This window comes from Hevea brasiliensis, unplaced genomic scaffold (genome assembly GCF_030052815.1).
Source record: "Hevea brasiliensis isolate MT/VB/25A 57/8 unplaced genomic scaffold, ASM3005281v1 Scaf10, whole genome shotgun sequence".
NCBI classification, from domain to species: Eukaryota; Viridiplantae; Streptophyta; class Magnoliopsida; order Malpighiales; family Euphorbiaceae; genus Hevea; species Hevea brasiliensis.
The window spans coordinates 668,324-687,467 of record NW_026614586.1 but is presented as its reverse complement, the minus strand read 5'-3'; the positions used below and the strand labels follow the sequence as shown (position 1 = coordinate 687,467).

General features: G+C 30.9%; 2 protein-coding genes across 2 annotated transcripts; both read right to left on the bottom strand.

Moving 5' to 3' along the window:
• Nucleotides 1-8,929: 8,929 nt before the first annotated feature.
• Nucleotides 8,930-11,827, bottom strand: LOC131176408 (disease resistance protein RPV1-like). The gene is made up of 3 exons (XM_058141472.1): nucleotides 11,805-11,827; nucleotides 10,445-11,707; nucleotides 8,930-9,760 (listed from the first exon to the last, which is right to left on the bottom strand). The coding sequence occupies exons 2-3, from the start codon at nucleotides 11,666-11,668 to the stop codon at nucleotides 8,930-8,932; spliced, it is 2,055 nt and encodes a 684-aa protein (XP_057997455.1). The 5' UTR covers nucleotides 11,669-11,707; nucleotides 11,805-11,827.
• Nucleotides 11,811-18,123, bottom strand: LOC131176412 (disease resistance protein RPV1-like). Its single transcript, XM_058141476.1, has 3 exons — nucleotides 17,602-18,123; nucleotides 13,704-14,793; nucleotides 11,811-12,101 (listed from the first exon to the last, which is right to left on the bottom strand). Exons 1-3 carry the CDS (start codon nucleotides 18,078-18,080, stop codon nucleotides 11,832-11,834), a joined length of 1,839 nt encoding a protein of 612 aa, XP_057997459.1. The 5' UTR covers nucleotides 18,081-18,123; the 3' UTR covers nucleotides 11,811-11,831.
• Between the last annotated feature and the right edge of the window lie 1,021 nt (nucleotides 18,124-19,144).

Here is a 19,144-nt window from a genome sequence, read left to right as displayed (position 1 = left end):
TTGTGTGGTAATGATTAACAACATGTATTTTTTCATTATTAAATACTTATAATAATAATTTTGTATTTTTAACATAAAATGTAACGTTATGTATATATTTTTATTTTTACAGGAGGGCGCATTGAGGATTGTTTGATAAAATTACAAAATCCATCAACACAAAGCGTGGCGAAGTTAAGCGTACATTAAGAAAAAGGATGAGTGCTCTGGAACAAAAAAGTAGGCTTTGCCAAATGCCACCTCCTCAGTCTGCACCTCAAGCAGCAACTTTTAATGATGAATTGAAAGAGGACCAACCCATCAACCAAGCTGGGCCCTCACGTGACCCGGCCGGCGTCAATCACGTCCTCCTCGGCGTCGTCAACATCAAATCGTCAATCCTCTCCACTGATGATGTTATGCCCCCACATCGCATTTCACCCTTTACGCATGGCATCGGCGCTGGTCCTATTCCCTTAGCTCCTGCCGTCTCATCCTAGTCCATCCACGATTATTCCAACCATATTGAAACTATCCCCACATTATCTTTGGTTGGATGCCTACCCCATCAATACTGGCCCATCAACACCATGGATGACATATCATTCTCATGTGCAAAGCGAAGCACATTTGACTTCACCGAGAGTCGTGACCACATACACCAATGAGTAGCTTATTTGCTCCATTTGGCGGACCATCTAGCATTGGGCCATCACAATATGCTTGAGTCAATTTGGCGGATATGGTTCGATCAATACTATGCACTATATCGATCGGTGCCTTAGGCCATATTCCATGCAGTGCAGTCTATTTGGACACCATGAACAAGGTGCTATGCATTATCTGCGGGGAATCATCGGGACAACAACAAGCAACCTTTGGCCAACCCCAAGATGCACAAGGTGATCGGAAGAAGCGAAAGAAGGGGACAACATCGAGTTCTTGGCCAGACGACATATTCGAAGACCTGGTTGTGGCACATGACTAATTTAAATATTTATTTTTATTTGTATAATAATTATGAATACTTGTCTTAATTTATATCTTGCTTTAAGTCAATTGCTCGTATGACATGTTAGTAAACATTTTATATATATATTTTTAATTAATTTGAAAATAATAAAGTAATTAAAACTAATTAAGTAATTACATTTATTAATTGCTATGAAGAAAATATATTATCCATAATTATAATAAGAATAAAAATTAATATTAGTTATACTTTAATAACTTTTAATTTTTATAACTAACATAATTTTAAATTTATCAATCAAATATATTCAAATATTATACATTTATATTTTTTAATCTATAAATTAAGAAATATTTTTATGATTAATAAATTTTTTTTTACAAATATATAAAATTAATTTTATGAATATAAATATTTTTTAAACCGTACAATTATATTTTATTTAGAATATATAAATTAAATTAATTTCATAAATATATAATATTAAATAAATATTACTACTACTAAAATATAAAATAAACTTTAAACAAAATCAATCAATATATTTTATAAAATATAATAAATAATTATAATTAAATGATCGATCAAAATATTATAAATTTAATATATTTACAAAATCAGTCTCGGGACGCTAATATGATTAGCGTTTTTCATGGTTGAGCCGGCGGAGAGTCTTGGACGCTAATCATATTAGCGTTTTTCATGCTTCGGGTAGCTTCGGTTTCTGCTTCGGCTTGCTTCGGGAGCTGTGGTTTGGGCGCTGTCGTGGGGACGCTATTTTGAATAGCGTCCTCACGTCTGCTTCGGCTTGGTTCGGGCGGCGCTGTTGTGGGGACGCTATTTTGAATAGCGTCCTCACGTAAAACGCTATTTTGAATAGCGTTTTTACGTGAGGACGCTATTCAAAATAGCGTTTTTCTTTGGACGCTATTTTAAATAGCGTCTACGTGTTAGGACGCTATTTTTATTAACGTTTTTTGGCCTTCTCACCCCTTTCCCGTAATTTTCCCAAATTCTACCCCGTTTCGGTTTATTATTTTTTAAATTGACCCTGTACGGTCAATTCCCCTACAATGGCACATCATAGAAAACATGACCAACTCATCTCTAGAAAGATAGTCCAACTGGTATGCTACCCGTTGCATAAAAGAATCACCAGATGAAGGAACAATAGAAGATAGATGACCAAGAAGCCATACCTATTGGGTCTACAGACATCTCAAAACTGATGAAGAGGAGTTTTAGGCTTGGAACAAAATGGGCAAGTCTGTTCAATAAAAATAGTCGCCGGGATAACACATATCTCATAGGTAAAATATCAAGAGAAGCCCTTCATAACAAAATTCCTAAATTTCGGCATCATTGGTAAATGCCAAACACGCCTCCACACTCTATCAACTGGAGAAGGCCCATAAATAGGTTGAAACGTATTCAAACCAATCCAATAACCACTTTTGACAACTTATCGCCCACTCCTATCATAATGCCAAATCAAAACATTCTCTCGGTCAAGCAAACCCAATGGAATGGACCAAATACGCTCCACATCTATGGGTAAAAGGAGCTGTGCCAACAAATCTCACCTTCAAATCATGATCAATCCAGTCTGATACCCAGCATCCATATGTAAAACTCTAGCAGTAGTGATAACTCCAAATGTAAAACGCTCTGGTATCCACCTGTCTGACCAAACAGAGATCTACTCATCATTACAAACTTCCAACACAAATCCCTCCTTAACACCTCCTACCAGCACAAATACTCCTCCAAGTAAAACTAGGAGATACACCAACTGGGGCATTAAGAAAATTACCATGGGGAAAATATCGTGCCTTAAACACCCTAAGTAGAGAAGTTGGTGTTTTAATGATTCGCCACTCTTGCTTAGACAAATATAGATTGAAACAATTAACATCCCTAAAAAACTAAGCCCCCCTCTTCCTTCGGTCATCATAACTTATCCCACTTATAGGGATGCATTCTCCTCTCCATATTCTTCTGACCCTACCAAAATTGGCTAATAATTGATTTTAACTCCTCACATAAGCCCATAGATAACCAAGAACACTGCATCATATAAGTTGGTATAGCCTGGGCTACAGTCTCAGTAAGTAGATCTTTACCTGCATGTGATAGATTTCCACACCCTCTCCTTAAGAATTGAAAAGACTGCCTTTTTAGATCTCCCCACAACAACAAGAAGAGCCAAATAAACCACATGGTTATCTACAGCCCAAACATCAAGAGATTCAACTAAGTACTGTCTTGTCTCCTACACATTAGCACTAATGATATTTTTGATTTTGATAAATTTATCTTCTACCTAGACAATAGCTGGTACCGCTGTAGCACTGAAGAAATACAACCCGCCTCTTTGGGTTTAGCTCGCAGGAAAAGAATATAATCGTTTGCAAACGTAAGATGAGAGATTATTGGGGGGCCCCTGTCGATGCGGGCACCTTGTAACATATTATCCCAAACAGCCTCATCAATCAAACCAACCAACCACTTCGAGCACAAAGAAATAGATTTAGGGACAGTGGACCCCCTTGCCTTAACCCCTTCGTAGGCACAATATGACCCACATGCTCACAATTAACCAAAACTGAATAGGTTGCACTAGTAACGCCCCTCATAATCTGCGAAATTCATTGCTCCTCAAAACTTAGCTGGTCCATCACACCTCAAAGAAAACTCCTCTCAACCCGATCATAAGCTTTAGCCATGTCTAGCTTCAAAGCCATAATCCCTTTCCTCCCCTAACGACACTATTTCATATAATGAAAAAACTCAAAAGTAATAAGTGTGCTTTGTTAGTTATTAGCCTCCCTAGGACAAAAACACTCTGCCTCTCGTCTATTATAGCCCGAAGAACAATTTTTAACCGGTTAGCTAGATCCTTCAAAACTATTTTGTAAATCACATTACACAAAGAGATAAGTCGATACTCACCAATAGTTCGCAGGCTCTTTACCTTTGGAATCAGTCAGATATGAGTACGAGGGAACCGTACTAGCAACCCCCCCTCCTCCTTAAAATATGGATCACCAAGTCACACACATTAGAACCAATTAGATCCCAATACACTAATAAAAAAGAGGAGGAAGACCTGGGGCCTTAGATGGATGCATCTGCTTTACAGCCACAACAATTTCTTCTCTATAGAAAGTACGCACCAACATATCATTCATATCCCTATCAACTCTCCTCTGGACGAAAGAAAGATCCGATGCCTGTACCCTAATATGAGAAGAAGAAAACAGATCTGAATAAAATGCAATAATATGATCCTTCAACGCTTGCCCTAACAACGCATTACCATCTAGATCAAACAACTTCATTATTTGATTCGTTTTCCTTCTTGCTAAGGCCACAGAGTGGAAATACTTTGTATTTTGATCACCCTCTTGCAACCATAGTACTCTAGATCTTTGTTTCCACATTTTTAGACTGAAGAAACAACTCAGATAATTTTTGCTTCAAGATCCGTCTTTGTCCACCAAAATCTGACCCACAAGAACTTAGATTATTCAACTTCTTTTGAACCCTATGAATCTCAGCTGTTACATTCCTAAAAGCAGTGCGACTCCATTGAGATAATTTTTTTGCACAAGTAGAAATCCACTGTTGCCATTGAATTTCACATTATCTGATCGCACACCGCAGCTTACTGTTACCACCTCATCACACTTCTTATCCCTTGTTCACATACCCTCAAATTGAAATTTTTACACCTCATCGCATGGTGAACTAAGTTTAGGCGAGAAAAATTCAACAAGTGACTAGTCCTCCTAAGCTCAACATAATTAATATTAGCTAGGCTAAATAATTGAAAAAAAAAAATCAACATAACATTAGCCTACTTCATTGTGTAGTCGAAGTGGCCCATGATAATATTCTAAAAGCAGTCACAAGTTAAGTGTGTGTTCCATTGTCAGTTTTAGTTTTTTATTACTTTAAAGTCAAAAAATTATTTTTAGTTTTTTTTTTTTAAAAAAAAACCTGTTTTTTAGATTTTTTTTTATAAATGGTTATATATATAAATATATAAAAAAAAATCCTGAAAAGGAAATGTAGTAATATTATGTAGATATTAAACAATTAGGCTGAAAAAATAATAAAAAAATCATATTAAAATTTCACCATATGGTAAGAAGAATTGATAGGGAGATATGATGAACACACCTGAACGTGTATGGTAGAATAGGCCAGCACCGAGCATTTTATGAATGAAGTAGAATTTTTCGGGAGGGAAGTAGAAGAGGACACGTGAGCGAGCAATTGAAAAAAAATGAAACGAGAATCCATGTTTTAATTTTTCTGTAATCTTTTGTTTTTCATTCCACAAAAGATTCTGAATTACTTATGAAAAATGAAAACCAATTGCGTTAACCAAATATGCTTATGTTTTTCATTTTAAAGCAAAAACAAAAAATAGAAAACCACAATATTTTCGAACAATTCCACAATATTTTAGTAAAATATTATTTAGTAAAATTTTTATGAACACACCTTAAAAGTAATTTTTTTCATTCATTTTAAATTATAATCTACTTCTTTTTAATGAGTGGTTAATTTATTAATTTTTAATACTTTTATATTTAATATGAATTTTATTAATAGATATAGCATTAATTAATTGTAGTTAATGACCGATCTATTACGATAAAAGAAGAGTCAATTGACTTTTCTTTTTTCTTAAATTATTATTAAATATTTATATACTTATTTAAATTAATCTCTCATCTCATTTGATTTATTGTAATGTTATTTCTCTCATCTGATTCAAATAAAAATAAATAAATAAAATAATACAAATAAAAATAAAAATAAAAGAAAATTGTATCTTGATCCTTTTAATAATTTAATTATTCTCATGTTTTGTTTTCCTTATACCTTTTTTTTGTTAACCACGTTATTACCCTTAATCCCATTAGAACCATTAAAAGTCTTTTTGATCTCTTAATTGTATTTTGCTACATTAGTCAAGATTAAATTAGTTGGTTTGCGTATGGGATTGGCACATTATTCATTCATTTAACTATTTTCATTATTATTTGAGGCACATTAGTTTATGGATTGTTTTAGAGCCCATTTGAGAATGATTTCTCTATGTAGTTGATTGGTTTAGATTTGATAGAATAAATAATTGATTCAAGGCTAAGCGATGATAACTTTGGTGAGAATTAAATTCCTTATACCATGAAGGTGGTATATGGTTTATTACTGATTAGAGGTAAGTTTGAAAGTTTGGATTAGTGATTTTTATGAATCTAAGAAAAACGTACCCCAATTACATATATTTATTTTTAATTTACTTAAGAACAAGTAAGGGTTTGAGTTTAACGAAATTTGATAAACTCATTTTATATAGGCATTTTAGGATAGTTTTGCATCAATTTTGCCCTTTTAGTTTAGTAATTTTATACTTTTAGTGCTCATTTTAGTTAATTTGTATTTTAGTTAATTTGTTAATTTTAGTTTTATTATATTTGATTTTTAGAATTTTAATATTTTTGATAGGTTTTAATAAGGTTTAAAGGCAAAAAGATCCATATAAAAGAAATTCAAAGTGATTTGGAAGCTTAAATTAGTGTAAAAAATGAAAAAAATTTGATTAAAGAAGGAGACCAGTAGAGATTTTTAAGAGCTTCAACAAGCTCCGTATTGAAAGTCGTGTGAAGATAAGAGTGAGTCAGCAAGAATCCACGTGAGGCATGTAAATTCAATACTTGGTTATGTAGACAGAGATTTTTTGAACAAAAATTGCCGAAAGTTTCAGAGACCTCAACATGCCCCGTATAGCTGGTCGTGCAGAATATCAACATGAGCATGTGGGATGACGCTGGCAAATTTGCTAACATGTAAAAATTCTCTTTTCACACCTTTTACACCTTTTGTCTTTATCCCTTTAAAGATCATTTTTAAGGTAAAGCTTGAGGGAATATATAAGCATTATATTCTTATTTATACTATAAGGAGAAAGAGAGAGAAAGATTAAAAGAAGAAGGAAGAAAGAACTACGCCATTTTTGGAGGAAGGACATCGGCAAAGTGACATTTTCAGCTTCCATTTTCAGAGATTAATATTCTCTTCTTCTGGATTCTTTTATTTTTAGTCTTATTTTCATATTTTCTTACTTTATTTCATATTTTCTACTTGTAAATACAAGCATGAGTGAGTAGATATTTAAGATTTTAGAGTTGGATGTAATGATTTAAGTTTTATTTGTGGATTTGGACTGGTTTTAATCAGATTTTAATATATATAAGTTTTGATTCTTATCTTGTATGTTTATTTACATGCCCATTATTGGTACCATTTGGGTTTTGTTCTTAATCTTAGATTGAAAGACTGAAAGGTGAAATTCTATGATAGATAATCAAGATAATGAACTTAATCACCTAGTGTTAGAAATAAACTAGTGGATTAAGGGGAATTTCAAGTTGATTAAAGTGCTTAAAGGGTTTTGGGTAATTAAATATTGCATGGGAATGTGATTTAGTTTCATTTGACACACTCTTGAGTTTGTTTGAAAGAAAAATTAAAGAAAATCAGAATCAACTTCTTTCAAACTTGTATTTCCCTAATTTTAGTTTTGTCTATCCAAATCCCAATGAAATTTACTTCATGAATTTCAACTCTGAAATCAATTTTGCCATTAATTAATTAAATCTTTAGTTACTTGCTGAAATTTTAGTGAATTAGTATAATGCTTAGAAATTTAATTACTTATTTTATTATAATTTCCTTATTTCTCAATTTAATTTGCTGCATCTCTTACTTTACTATTTGGCATATATTGTCGATAGCCCAAATAATCATAACTTTTATAGTTTGGTACTCAAACAACAAATCTCTGTGAGATGATATTTTTCCTTTGCTACTTGAACGGCCCGTATACTTGCGAAGTACGTATCAATGCATTTTGGGTTCGACATAATAGATGAAATTTTGGGTTGGCTTATTTCATTTTTTTTTTAAATTTTATTACATGCATTGATATAATTTTAGGACTAATCTTAATTAGACTAATAACCCAATAGTCGAATGCCTAATCTTACTCTATTGTCGTTTTATAAATATAAATCCAAATTGTTTAATTAATGTGGTTATAAACCAATATTTTTAGACGGTGAATGTCATAATATTTGATTTGTGGTCTATGTGGGGCTTCAAGTGCTATTTTGGATTACATGGTTGGTCTACGTTATGCTAGAATTGGTGATTTGCACTTTAGACAAATGGTAATACAAAAAATTTTGATATAAAGTTTTTGGAAATACTTATAAGATTGATGCATTTATATATGCTAAATAATATGATTCATTTATATATACCGATCTTGATCCTTTGTTTTATCTTAATCATCACTTCTTTGATCTCAATGTGACACGTTAATTATGAAATGGATTACAGATGAAAATGAATCAAGCATTTCAATAAATTGGGATAGACTTACATTTTAACTCAATAGACAAGGAAACAGGCCTCCAATTGCTAAAGCAAAGCCGCAAATCAATTTACAACCATACATTAACTTTTGTTCATACAATATTCTTACAAAGCGGTGAATGTATTTAAAAGCCTTTCCATTTATATAAAAATATAGCCAGTAACTTTCAAATGATGCTTACGAAGGAAAAGCTCAAATTGATTAAGTAATTACCATATGTCATAGAAGCAGGGATGACCACTGGGAGAATTGGATGATAGAGTAAAGCAATAACAAATTCAAAAATAAAGAGCGGAATCTCATGATAATGCACCAAGCAAATGCTTTATGCATTTTACTTAAAATACTTAGTGCATAAAAATAAAATAATAATTATAAAAAAAAAATTAAAAATTTAGAATTAATAAGTATATATAATTAAAAATACAATCAAATAATAAATTGATTATCCATAATTAAATACAACAATAATTAAGAAAATTTAAAATTCAGGCAATGCACAGACAAATGACTAATTTAAATCAGTTACGCGCATTCCATGAAGAGACAGAAGAATTGAAGGAAAGTAGTTCCAAACATACCGAGAGGATCATCAGAATAAAGACAACATGGGTCCTGGGGTGGGCTTCGGCTTCGTTATGTCTTGACGTAGCCGGACAGATCATTGAGGTGAACAAAACAAAGATAGAGAGATTTAAATCCAGGCATTTTAACTCTTGATCAATCTCTTCCAAATTTTGAAGGGGAAGCTTATCCTTCTCACACTCATCATCGTCTGGGAAGTGAGGAAAATATAACCTCGATTCAGTATAAAATCGCTGCTTATAAGCCATTTTGAGAACCCAACTCGTGGGTTGGATCTTATCCAATTTGGAAGGTGAGAGGAGGCTATCAACATCATCGTCAAACAGCAGATGGACTCCACACTTGACTATTGCCTTGCTATTGCGGACATTTCCTTCTTCCTTAGCGTAGAATTGAAATGAGGCCTCACTGAGACGGCATTTGGTGTCTAAATCATATGCCGAATACCAAATCAACACATTATGCATCTTACTTCCATCTGCAAAGCTGGTGTCATACCAAGAGGATTCGAAATGAAGGGTTTGGCCTGACTCGGTTGCGAAGCAGCATTCACATCCAATATCAATGAAATCACGAGAACTATAAACATGGGTTGCAACAACAGCACAAAAAGCGATATGAATGCAGTCACTAGTGTAGCAGTATGGCTTAGCTCTCATCGACAAAATCAAAGAAGATCCGTTGTTATTTTTGTACCTCATCCCTGGAGGAACTTGGCTTCCTGGGATACATGCCTTATCCATCCATCGAAACAATGTCCCATTGCTCTGTAAAATGAAATTCACAATGTTTTATACATTTACCAGGAAATTTCTTTTTGTAATAACACACGACATTATGGGCCTGTTGACATCCACTTGTAAAAATTTCTTTGTAATGACGATGACAAAGTAAAATAGAATCACTTAAAACTCTCACACCCTAATTCAACGTGTTTCCCGAATTTGCCTATACCTCTACTACCACTTTTTATCCTAATTGGGTTGCAGCGCAAAACTTTCAGATTATGTTATAATTCGGGTCCATGAAGATATATCTAAAATTTAAGTCACCTAAAAAATAATAATGTCGCTGCCCTAGAATCCAATGTTTTGCATTTGGACATAGAAGACAGCTTAAAATTTACTACAAAAAAATCTATGCAAGAGCTTGGAACAAATTTGTGGCTAAACTAGAGTTGTCTAGTAGGGAAAACTGGGTTATGTATTTGTTTTGTAGTTTTTCCAGGACAACTGTAAGATTGTGTCATTTGATTGCTCAGGTATAGGTGTAGATGGGTTTACGGCTTTGAGTTGTTTTATTTCATGGTGTTAGGTTTCTTTCCTTTATTGGCCTCATCTCTCACAAGTGTGGAGGTGGCAATGCACTATTTTATATTCTCCTTCTTTAATAAATAATTTTGCTAATAAAAAAAATAACAATAATAGCACACGACAGAGAGAGAGAGAGACCTGGTCAATCACACTGGATTCCCATGGCCGTTCAATGCTTTGGAATCTCAGCAGTATAGAATCCATTAATTTGCTACGTGCATTTGGATCCAAATTGATGCAATCACCGAGATCCAGCCACAAAAAGGTATCCTTGCAACCTTCCGCCAACGAAGTTGATACTGATTTCATAGATGTGCAGTTGCTCGCCACTAAATATCTCACAGCTGAAGGAAGCTCTGGTAAACATTGAAGTCTCTTGCAATCTCTTAAATCAAGTTCGTGTAGCTCAGAAAGGTGTTTGATGCTTGCAGGTATACTCTTGAAATTGTTTCCTCCTAAATATAACCGATGCAGTGTTGATAAAGAGCCGAGACTGTCAGGAATTTCTAATACACCACATCCCTCTAGAGAAATCTGCTCTAGACTCGAAAGACCTGTTAATGGAGGCAATACCAAACCCTTACATCCACTGCATCTTAAATCCCTCAATTCCCTCAATTGATTGATGGAGCATGGCAATTCTTTTATGCCACTTCTAACTGCGTAAAGCGCCGTCAAAGATTTTAAATTGCCCAAGTTCTCTGGCAATACCTTGAGATTTACACAATCCGTGACATCAAGGCGGGTAAGAGACTTAAGATTGCAAATGCTGCCTGGAAGACTCGCTAGTTTTGAGCATCCAGTTAAATAAACTTTCTCACATTTCAACTTGCCAATGCTGACCGGAAGGTTCGCGAGCTTTGAGCATCCCTTGAGATCAAGATGCTTAAGACATTTCAACTCTCCGATGCTAATAGGTAGACTTACTAGTTTTGAGCATTCCTTAAGATCGAGATGCAGGAGACATTTCAACTCACAAATGCTGCTTGGAAGGCTTCCTAGTTGTGAGCATCTCCCGAGATCAAGACGTTGAAGATATTTCAACTCGCCAATGCCATTTGGAAGACTTGCTAGGTTTGAGCATCCTTGGAGATCAAGATAATGGAGAGATTTCAACTCCCCAATGCTGCTTGGAAGACTTGCCAATTTTGAGCAACCTTTCAAAGTAAGGTTTTCAAGGTTTCTCAAAAAAAGGCAGCTTAGAAAACGACAAAGACTTTTGCAGTTTTCAAGATTTAGATCATTAAGCTTGCTATCATACATTAAAGAAGTGGAAATCTCAACCAAACTTGTACAATCCTTCAAATGCAAAACCTTAAGTTTTGGGAATTTAGACAACTCTGGTATTCTAATTAGGTTCATAGAATGGCTAAGGTCCACAAATTGTAAATTTTCAGGAATCTGCAATAACAAACCCAAGCTAAGAGTAAATTAGAGTATCCACATTTTTTTTAATAAAGAAATCCTCAATTTTGTAAAGAAGCATAGCATAACATACCTGATCTTCAGTCCAAAGTCGTTTGAGTTAGCTTTCACGCATGTGAAATTCAATGAGATTCTTGGGGGAAAATTTTGATGGCAAGAATTTAAGAGGGCATCCATCCCACTGAAGAAACGTTAGCCCATCAGGAAGAAATTTGAGGCCCTTAGGAAAATACACTTTGTTTTTTGCAGAACAAGGATTGAAGAATTTCAGGAATCTAAGATTTTCCATTTTCATGAAGACTGTAGAACTTAGTTCCATATATCTAATTTGGGACATGTTTAGAATTATGCCTTCAACTCTCGCAGTCCCCTAATGAACCAAAGCAAAGGTTAAATAAGCATAAATACACAATACATACACGCACATATGCAATGAAACTAGACGACTACTCGCGCAGCGTGCAAATATTTTCAACTTTTAAAATTATTAATAAAATAAATAAAAAAATATAGTATTTAAATTTAAAAATAATAAAATGTATAAAAAAAAATTTGAAAAATATACGTTATAAAAATTTGTGAAAACTCTTATTCACCATCTTCGCTTTTTTTATAACTTTGAACTGGTCTATAATGATTTTAAATTTATATCGGCTTTCTTTTGCCATTAAAATTTAGTTGAATTATTTTTTCAATAGTAATTTTATTTGGTATTCATTTATGATTATATATTTACTGTGGCTTTTCACGTGCCATTGTTATATTCAATAATTATTTTTCATTTTACTTGTCATTAACTATTTATCTTCCTATCATAACTCGATTTTTATAATATTTATATAGATATAAATTTATATAGGTTTTATGTTAAGAATTAGAAAATCGAAAGGTCACGCTAATAAGTGTTTAATGATAATAAATTTAGTAAGACCAATAAAATTTATTTAATATATACATATTAATTACTAAAAATTAATGATAAAATATAGCAATATATATATATATTGTATTTTTAATTATTTATACTTATTAATTTTAAATTTAAGGTTTTTTTTTTCAATTATGATTCACAAACATAAATATATTAATTTTATTTAAATTTAATTATTAAGCATTAATAAACTAAAAAATAACATATTAATCAGTTGTGTTAATAAGACTAAAACAACTTTATTTAATGCATAAATATTAATGATTATTATTATTATTATTATTAAAAATGTACTTTTTTGCACTTATAATTCATAAATATAGATGTATATTAATGAAAAAAATATAGACGTGTAATAATTTTTTTAAAATTTTTATATTAAATATTAAGAAACTAAAAAGTCACATAATAATTAATTGTAATAATAAGATTAATAAATTTCATTTAATATATACTTATTAATTATTATTAATGATAAAAATATACATGTTATTATTGTTAATTAATTTAATTTTATATATACATATTAGAATTTAATTTTTATTAATTATAAAAATGTATTTTTTTCAAGTAATTATTCACAAATATAGATATGCATTAATTTTATTTAAATTTTTATGTTAAATATTAAGAAAGTAAAAAGTCAAATATTAATTAGTAATAATAATAAGACTAATGGATTGCGCGCGTGTGTGTATATATATATATATATTAGTTTTTTTTAAATTTTTATTGTGGGGATTTAAAAATTAAAAAGTCATCTATTAAATAATGACAATAATTAAATTTTTATGTTAAGCACTAAAAAAGTAAAAGGTCACATATTATATAGTGGTGATAATAAGATATAAAGGTGAAATTGACAAATGAAAAAAGATCTAATATAATATCACTTGTCAATTTTTAATAAACTTAGCTTAGAGATCGATTTTATTATATTTATACGGATAGACATATAGATAGAGATAAATAAATAAGCATCCAGTTTAACTTTGTTCCTAGTGCAAATCCTTAAAAATCCAGTTTGAAAACGGTTCTTACCTTATCCTTGGTTAATATATGATAGATATCCTTGTAGTTCCATAACCTGCTACGCTTTCCAGGTTGTTTTATACATTCTTGGTCAACAATATCCTTGCCCATTTGCTGTAGCAAATCATGCATCTCTAACTTGTTTTCTGAAATTGTTATAAGAGACTTGTCATTGAGATGACTTATTCCACTTTTAGCAGAGAAACCAAAGCTATCTAATATATTTATAACCCGATCTTTGTCTTCCCCTTTAAAGAAACACAAAACATCAAGAAATATATTCTTTTCATTCTGATCTAGTCCATCATAACTAATTCTCAGAATGTTTTGAATATCCTTATTGGGAGTGCCTTCTAACTTTACCAATTCACTTTCCCATTCTTCAATATGCTTATCACATAAGTTCGAACCTAAAACTATAAGAGCTAATGGAATGCCTTCAGCATAGTTCATAGCCCTTTCTAACAAATGCACATGCGCTTCTGAGGGTTGATTTTGCTTGAATGCATGAAATCGAAAGAGCTGAAAAGCTTCATGGGGAATTAGCTCCTTAACCTCATAAATTTTGGCACATCCATATTTGAGCACTTGCTTATTCCTACTTGTTATAATAATTCTGCTCCCTGAACCATATGAATCGTGCTCTTCCAGCAAAGATTTTAACTGCAGGGGACTGCTCACATCATCAAGAACAATAAGAACCCTCTTCTTCAAAAGCATGTTCTTAACGAAAGATGGTAAAACATTAGGTATGCCAATCTTTATATCTACCCCCAACAGCTTGGAAAGGATTTCATCTCGTAAATGAACTATGGTGTGCTTTTCTAATTCTTCCCTCACATTTGCAACAAAACACTGACTTTCAAATTGAGCAGAGATTCGATTGTATAGAACCCCAGCAATGGTTGTTTTACCTATACCACCGATTCCCCAAATTCCTAGGGAATGTACACCTTCTGATCTAATAGATAACAATGATTCAACTTCTTTGATGCGTGAATCAATTCCAACTAAGCCATGATTAAAATCATTTATGGACATTTGATTCAATTTCTTCCAAATGTCGTTGACAATTATCTTAATCAATTTGGACTCAGGCCTAACATATATAGAGTGCAAACAATCGTGAGTAAAATATAATGCAAAAGAAATAGAGCAAATGGATAAGAAATTTACTATTAAAATTAAGATAAATTTAATCAACTAAACTTATTTATTGGCCACTATGACAAAACTCTCCAAGTTTTAATTTAAGTATCTCTAAAATCCTTTTGTCCAGATTTAGGAGGTATTTAGTTTACCTTTTGAGTGCAGCTCATAATGGATAAACAGATGAACCAAAATGTTTCGTAAACTTCAAAAAGTAGAGTTGATAGCTAGTAAGTAAGTGATATTCTACTGCACTTTATATCAACTTTATTTTTTCTAATCAGCTGATAGCTGATTTTATTTTTTATTTAGATCATATTATCATTTTCATATTACTCGAAAATCAATATTATTAATGTTATTTGCTTTTATCATTTTTCATTTACAATCTTAACATTCTAATTAGCACATTACAACTTTATTAAAATATTTTAATATAAAATATAAAATACTTATTTGTTATAAAAAAAATACATTTTTTTTACTTCTAAAAACTTAAAATTATAAGATTTTTTCATCAAAAATAATAATTATATTATTATTTTATAACTACATTTTTAAAGTTATTTAATTATTATCTTATTTTAATAATAAAATAAATAATTTGATATGATAATTAATAATTATGTATCTACTTTAATAATATAATAAATGATAATTACATGTAATAGCTAAATATAATTTTACTAAATATTTAACATAAATCGACAATCTTTAATTTTCGACAATCAATTAACAGTAATAATTATAATTATCGATTGCATCTAACAGCTAGACTAAATAGGCACTTAGTTGATTTGGGACGAAACACTAATGTAAGCTTCTATATCAGCTTATTTTATAATTTTTAAGATTAATTTTGTTATTTAGATGAACTCTCTCTCTCTCTTCTTTTCTCTTCTCATCAACTGCTTTCTCTCTCCCATCACTAGAGGTGGCAAATTTTGCTTAATTTGCCAATCCAACTCGAACCTACCCAACCTAAAGCAACCAGCAAGCCGTTTCAACCTGCACAAAATCCAAAATGACCCAAACCTGAATGACCAGCAAAATTGAGACTTCAATTGATGGTTAACCCGATGACTTATACGGTCTAAGTCGAAACTAATTTGATTGGATTGACACAAAAATTATTGAATATTGGCTTAAAAATAAATGCATAAAATTAATTTTTTAAGGAAAATTTTATATTTTAACCCAAAACATCCCACCATTTTAAAATTAACCTCAAATTTGTCTTGAAGTCGCTTTTGTATAGTGAGTTGATAAGTAACCCGAATCAATTTTAACATGAAATTAGTTGACCTGAACCGTCCAGAAAATATGAGACCCGAAATGACCCATAATTCAAAATGACCCAAACGCAAATGACTTAGACCTGAATTGACATGTTCACCACCTACGCCCTCTCCCTACTCTCTTGCTCCTTCCCTACTCTCTTAAAGTTTGAGGAATCTTACAATATACATTGATACGGGTGAGCATTGGTTGATTTAGTTTGATTTAATCTGAAAAATTAAAAAAAAAAACCAAATAAATTGAAATTTTTAGCCAATAAAATGAAACTAAACTGAATTACAAAGAATATCAAACCAAATCAAAATGAACAAACTGAAATTTTTAGTAGAACAAACTGAATTGAGCCTAACCGAATTTGAGAGAAAATTAAATAGTCAATTTGATATTCATCTTGGGATTTCTTTTGACTTATTTTAAACTCATTTATACTCAATTTAGGTTATTATTTTCTTTCTTAACTCTTATTGAGACTTAATAATAATTAATTAAAAAATAAGTTACTTGATTTAATTATATCAAATTTTCCTAGAAAAATGATATCAAACCAAAAAATTGAATTTCTTAAAATTAAAAATTAAAGTGAATTGAACTAAATTACCAAAAAATCAAATTGAATTTTTAAATTCAATCGATTCTTTTATTTTTTGTTAGTTTGAATTGAATCCTATTTATCCCTATACATTAATATTCACGAATGATGTTGTTATGTAACTATGAATGGAAATGGATAAGGTACCTTTGAAGATCACCCTATCCGAACTTGAATCCCATCAATATTTATAATACTTGAACCTATTACAAACTTGATTAAATTTCATCTTAAATTACTAGAATTTGTTTAGATTTTTATATTTTATTTAATAATGTATATAAAAATATTTTTCTTAATTATTGCTTTAAAAATTTTATAATTCTATAAAAGTTTTAATTTTTATTTTTTAAAATATATTACATAAAAAAATTTCAACAATATTATTATAAAAGTATATATTTTATATTTAATTAATTATTTACTATAAACGGATTAGAGTACATAAAATTTAAATCTGATATGAATATTATTTATTTAACTTAAATCTATGTTAAACTCAATTATATACTATTTAAATCCATTCTAACAGAGTTTAGAGAAATCAAGTACCTCAAAAAAAAAAAATCAATTAGGTTTCTGTCCCTAGTTATAATTGCCTAAATTAAGGAAGCAAAATTGAAATTAATCTATATAAAAAATTAGAGAAAGCCTTGATCTAAATTAAAGAAAACATAAATAATAAGCTAAAAAACAAATAATAAAATTGACTGTAAATTTAGTGTAATCTACTTAATCTTTTTTTACATTTTTTAAGGTATAGGAGTAGAGAGGTATCGTATCTTCCTATCTATTTATTCTAGATAATTCACTTTGGTGAGAAACGGATACTCTTAGTTATTATTTAGTTTATTTGCAAAGATGACTTACTTGATGTTCTTTGAATCCCACCCTGTAATCTTGGCTATTTCCATCAAAGCATGGCTCCATCTCTCAACCATGCTGGAATTGTTCATGAATTCTTCTTTATACTTAGCAAGTGCATCCCCAATACACCCTTTGAGCTCTTGAATATCTTCGGGATCCACGTGGTAAAAAAGTGGCAAAACTATTTGCTGCATGGAATCCTTGCATTCGAGTATTTTTACGAGTTCGTCCAAACACCAAGGAGAATAAACATAGCTTTTGGAGAAAATAACTACTGAAATATTTGATTCTTCAATTTTTTTCATGAGGGTAAGAGAGATTTCTTCTCCTTTTTCAAGGGTTTCATCCACGACTGTATTGATTTGGTGTTGACACAGGGCTTCGCGGAGATGACTAACAAAACTATGGCGGATGTCTTGGCCACTAAAGCTCAGGAAGACGTCATATTTCCTCATAGGGATGGCGGAGGAAGGAGAAGGCATGATTATTAACCTAATGATGGAGGCTTTGTGTGACACTAAAATGGGGTGCAAGATATTTATAGGAAATTTTTAGAGAAGTCTGGTGGGTCTCAGAAAAATCTGGATTTTTTTTTTTTTTTTGACAAAGATCAGATTTGATTAAAGTCGTACCAGGGCATTGAAAAAATCTGGAATTTTTTTTGCGGGGGCGGGGGCGGTGGGGGGGGTGTGGGTGGCGCGGGCAAAGATGAGATTTGATTGAAGTCGCAGCAGGGCATTGAAGAAATCGGGATCCTACGGCAATCAGAAAAGAAGAAAGTTTGACCCATATAGGAAAAACACTTTAATGTTAATCAAGGAAAAGACTACACAAGCGTAATTGCCGGGGGCGTTGAGGATTTACAAATTACTCTATTTGTTTTTGTTTTAATTTTTTATGTTTTATAATAAATAATAATAAAATTATTATTATCTTTTTCATAATAAAGGAAAAAGGATATAATTTTAGTTTATTATATATATATATATATATATATTGTCAAATATAATAAGTCATTTAAAATTATTTTAATAAAAAATAATAGTTGGTATAAATTAGATAGTTAAATAAATTAAACAAATGAAAAGGAAAAATAAATTGATAAAATATTATATAAGTGATATATTTAAGTAGTTGAAAAAAATAAAATAAACTAAAATTAAAAGATTTTAAAAAATAAAAAAAGCACTTAAAGAAAAGGGGTGTTGCATCGTAAAGTCATAAAAGGGATGGAGCATTTGATGATTTAATAATCTTGAGAAAAAAAAAAGTTAAAAATTTTTAAAAAACGATATTAAAAAGCAAAAAAAATAATAATATTCCTGTAAAAAATGAATATGAGTTATTTTAGTATATTATGCGAAAAGAGTTAATAATTTTAGAAAAATAATAAATGAAAAACACTATTCACTGGAAAATAAAATATAAAAGAAAATTTAAATAATTGTATAAGTTATACTTAAATTTTTTAAAAATTAAAATAAATTAAAGTATAAAATTTTAAAAAATTTAAAAATACTTAAAAAAATTATTCATATAAACAGTG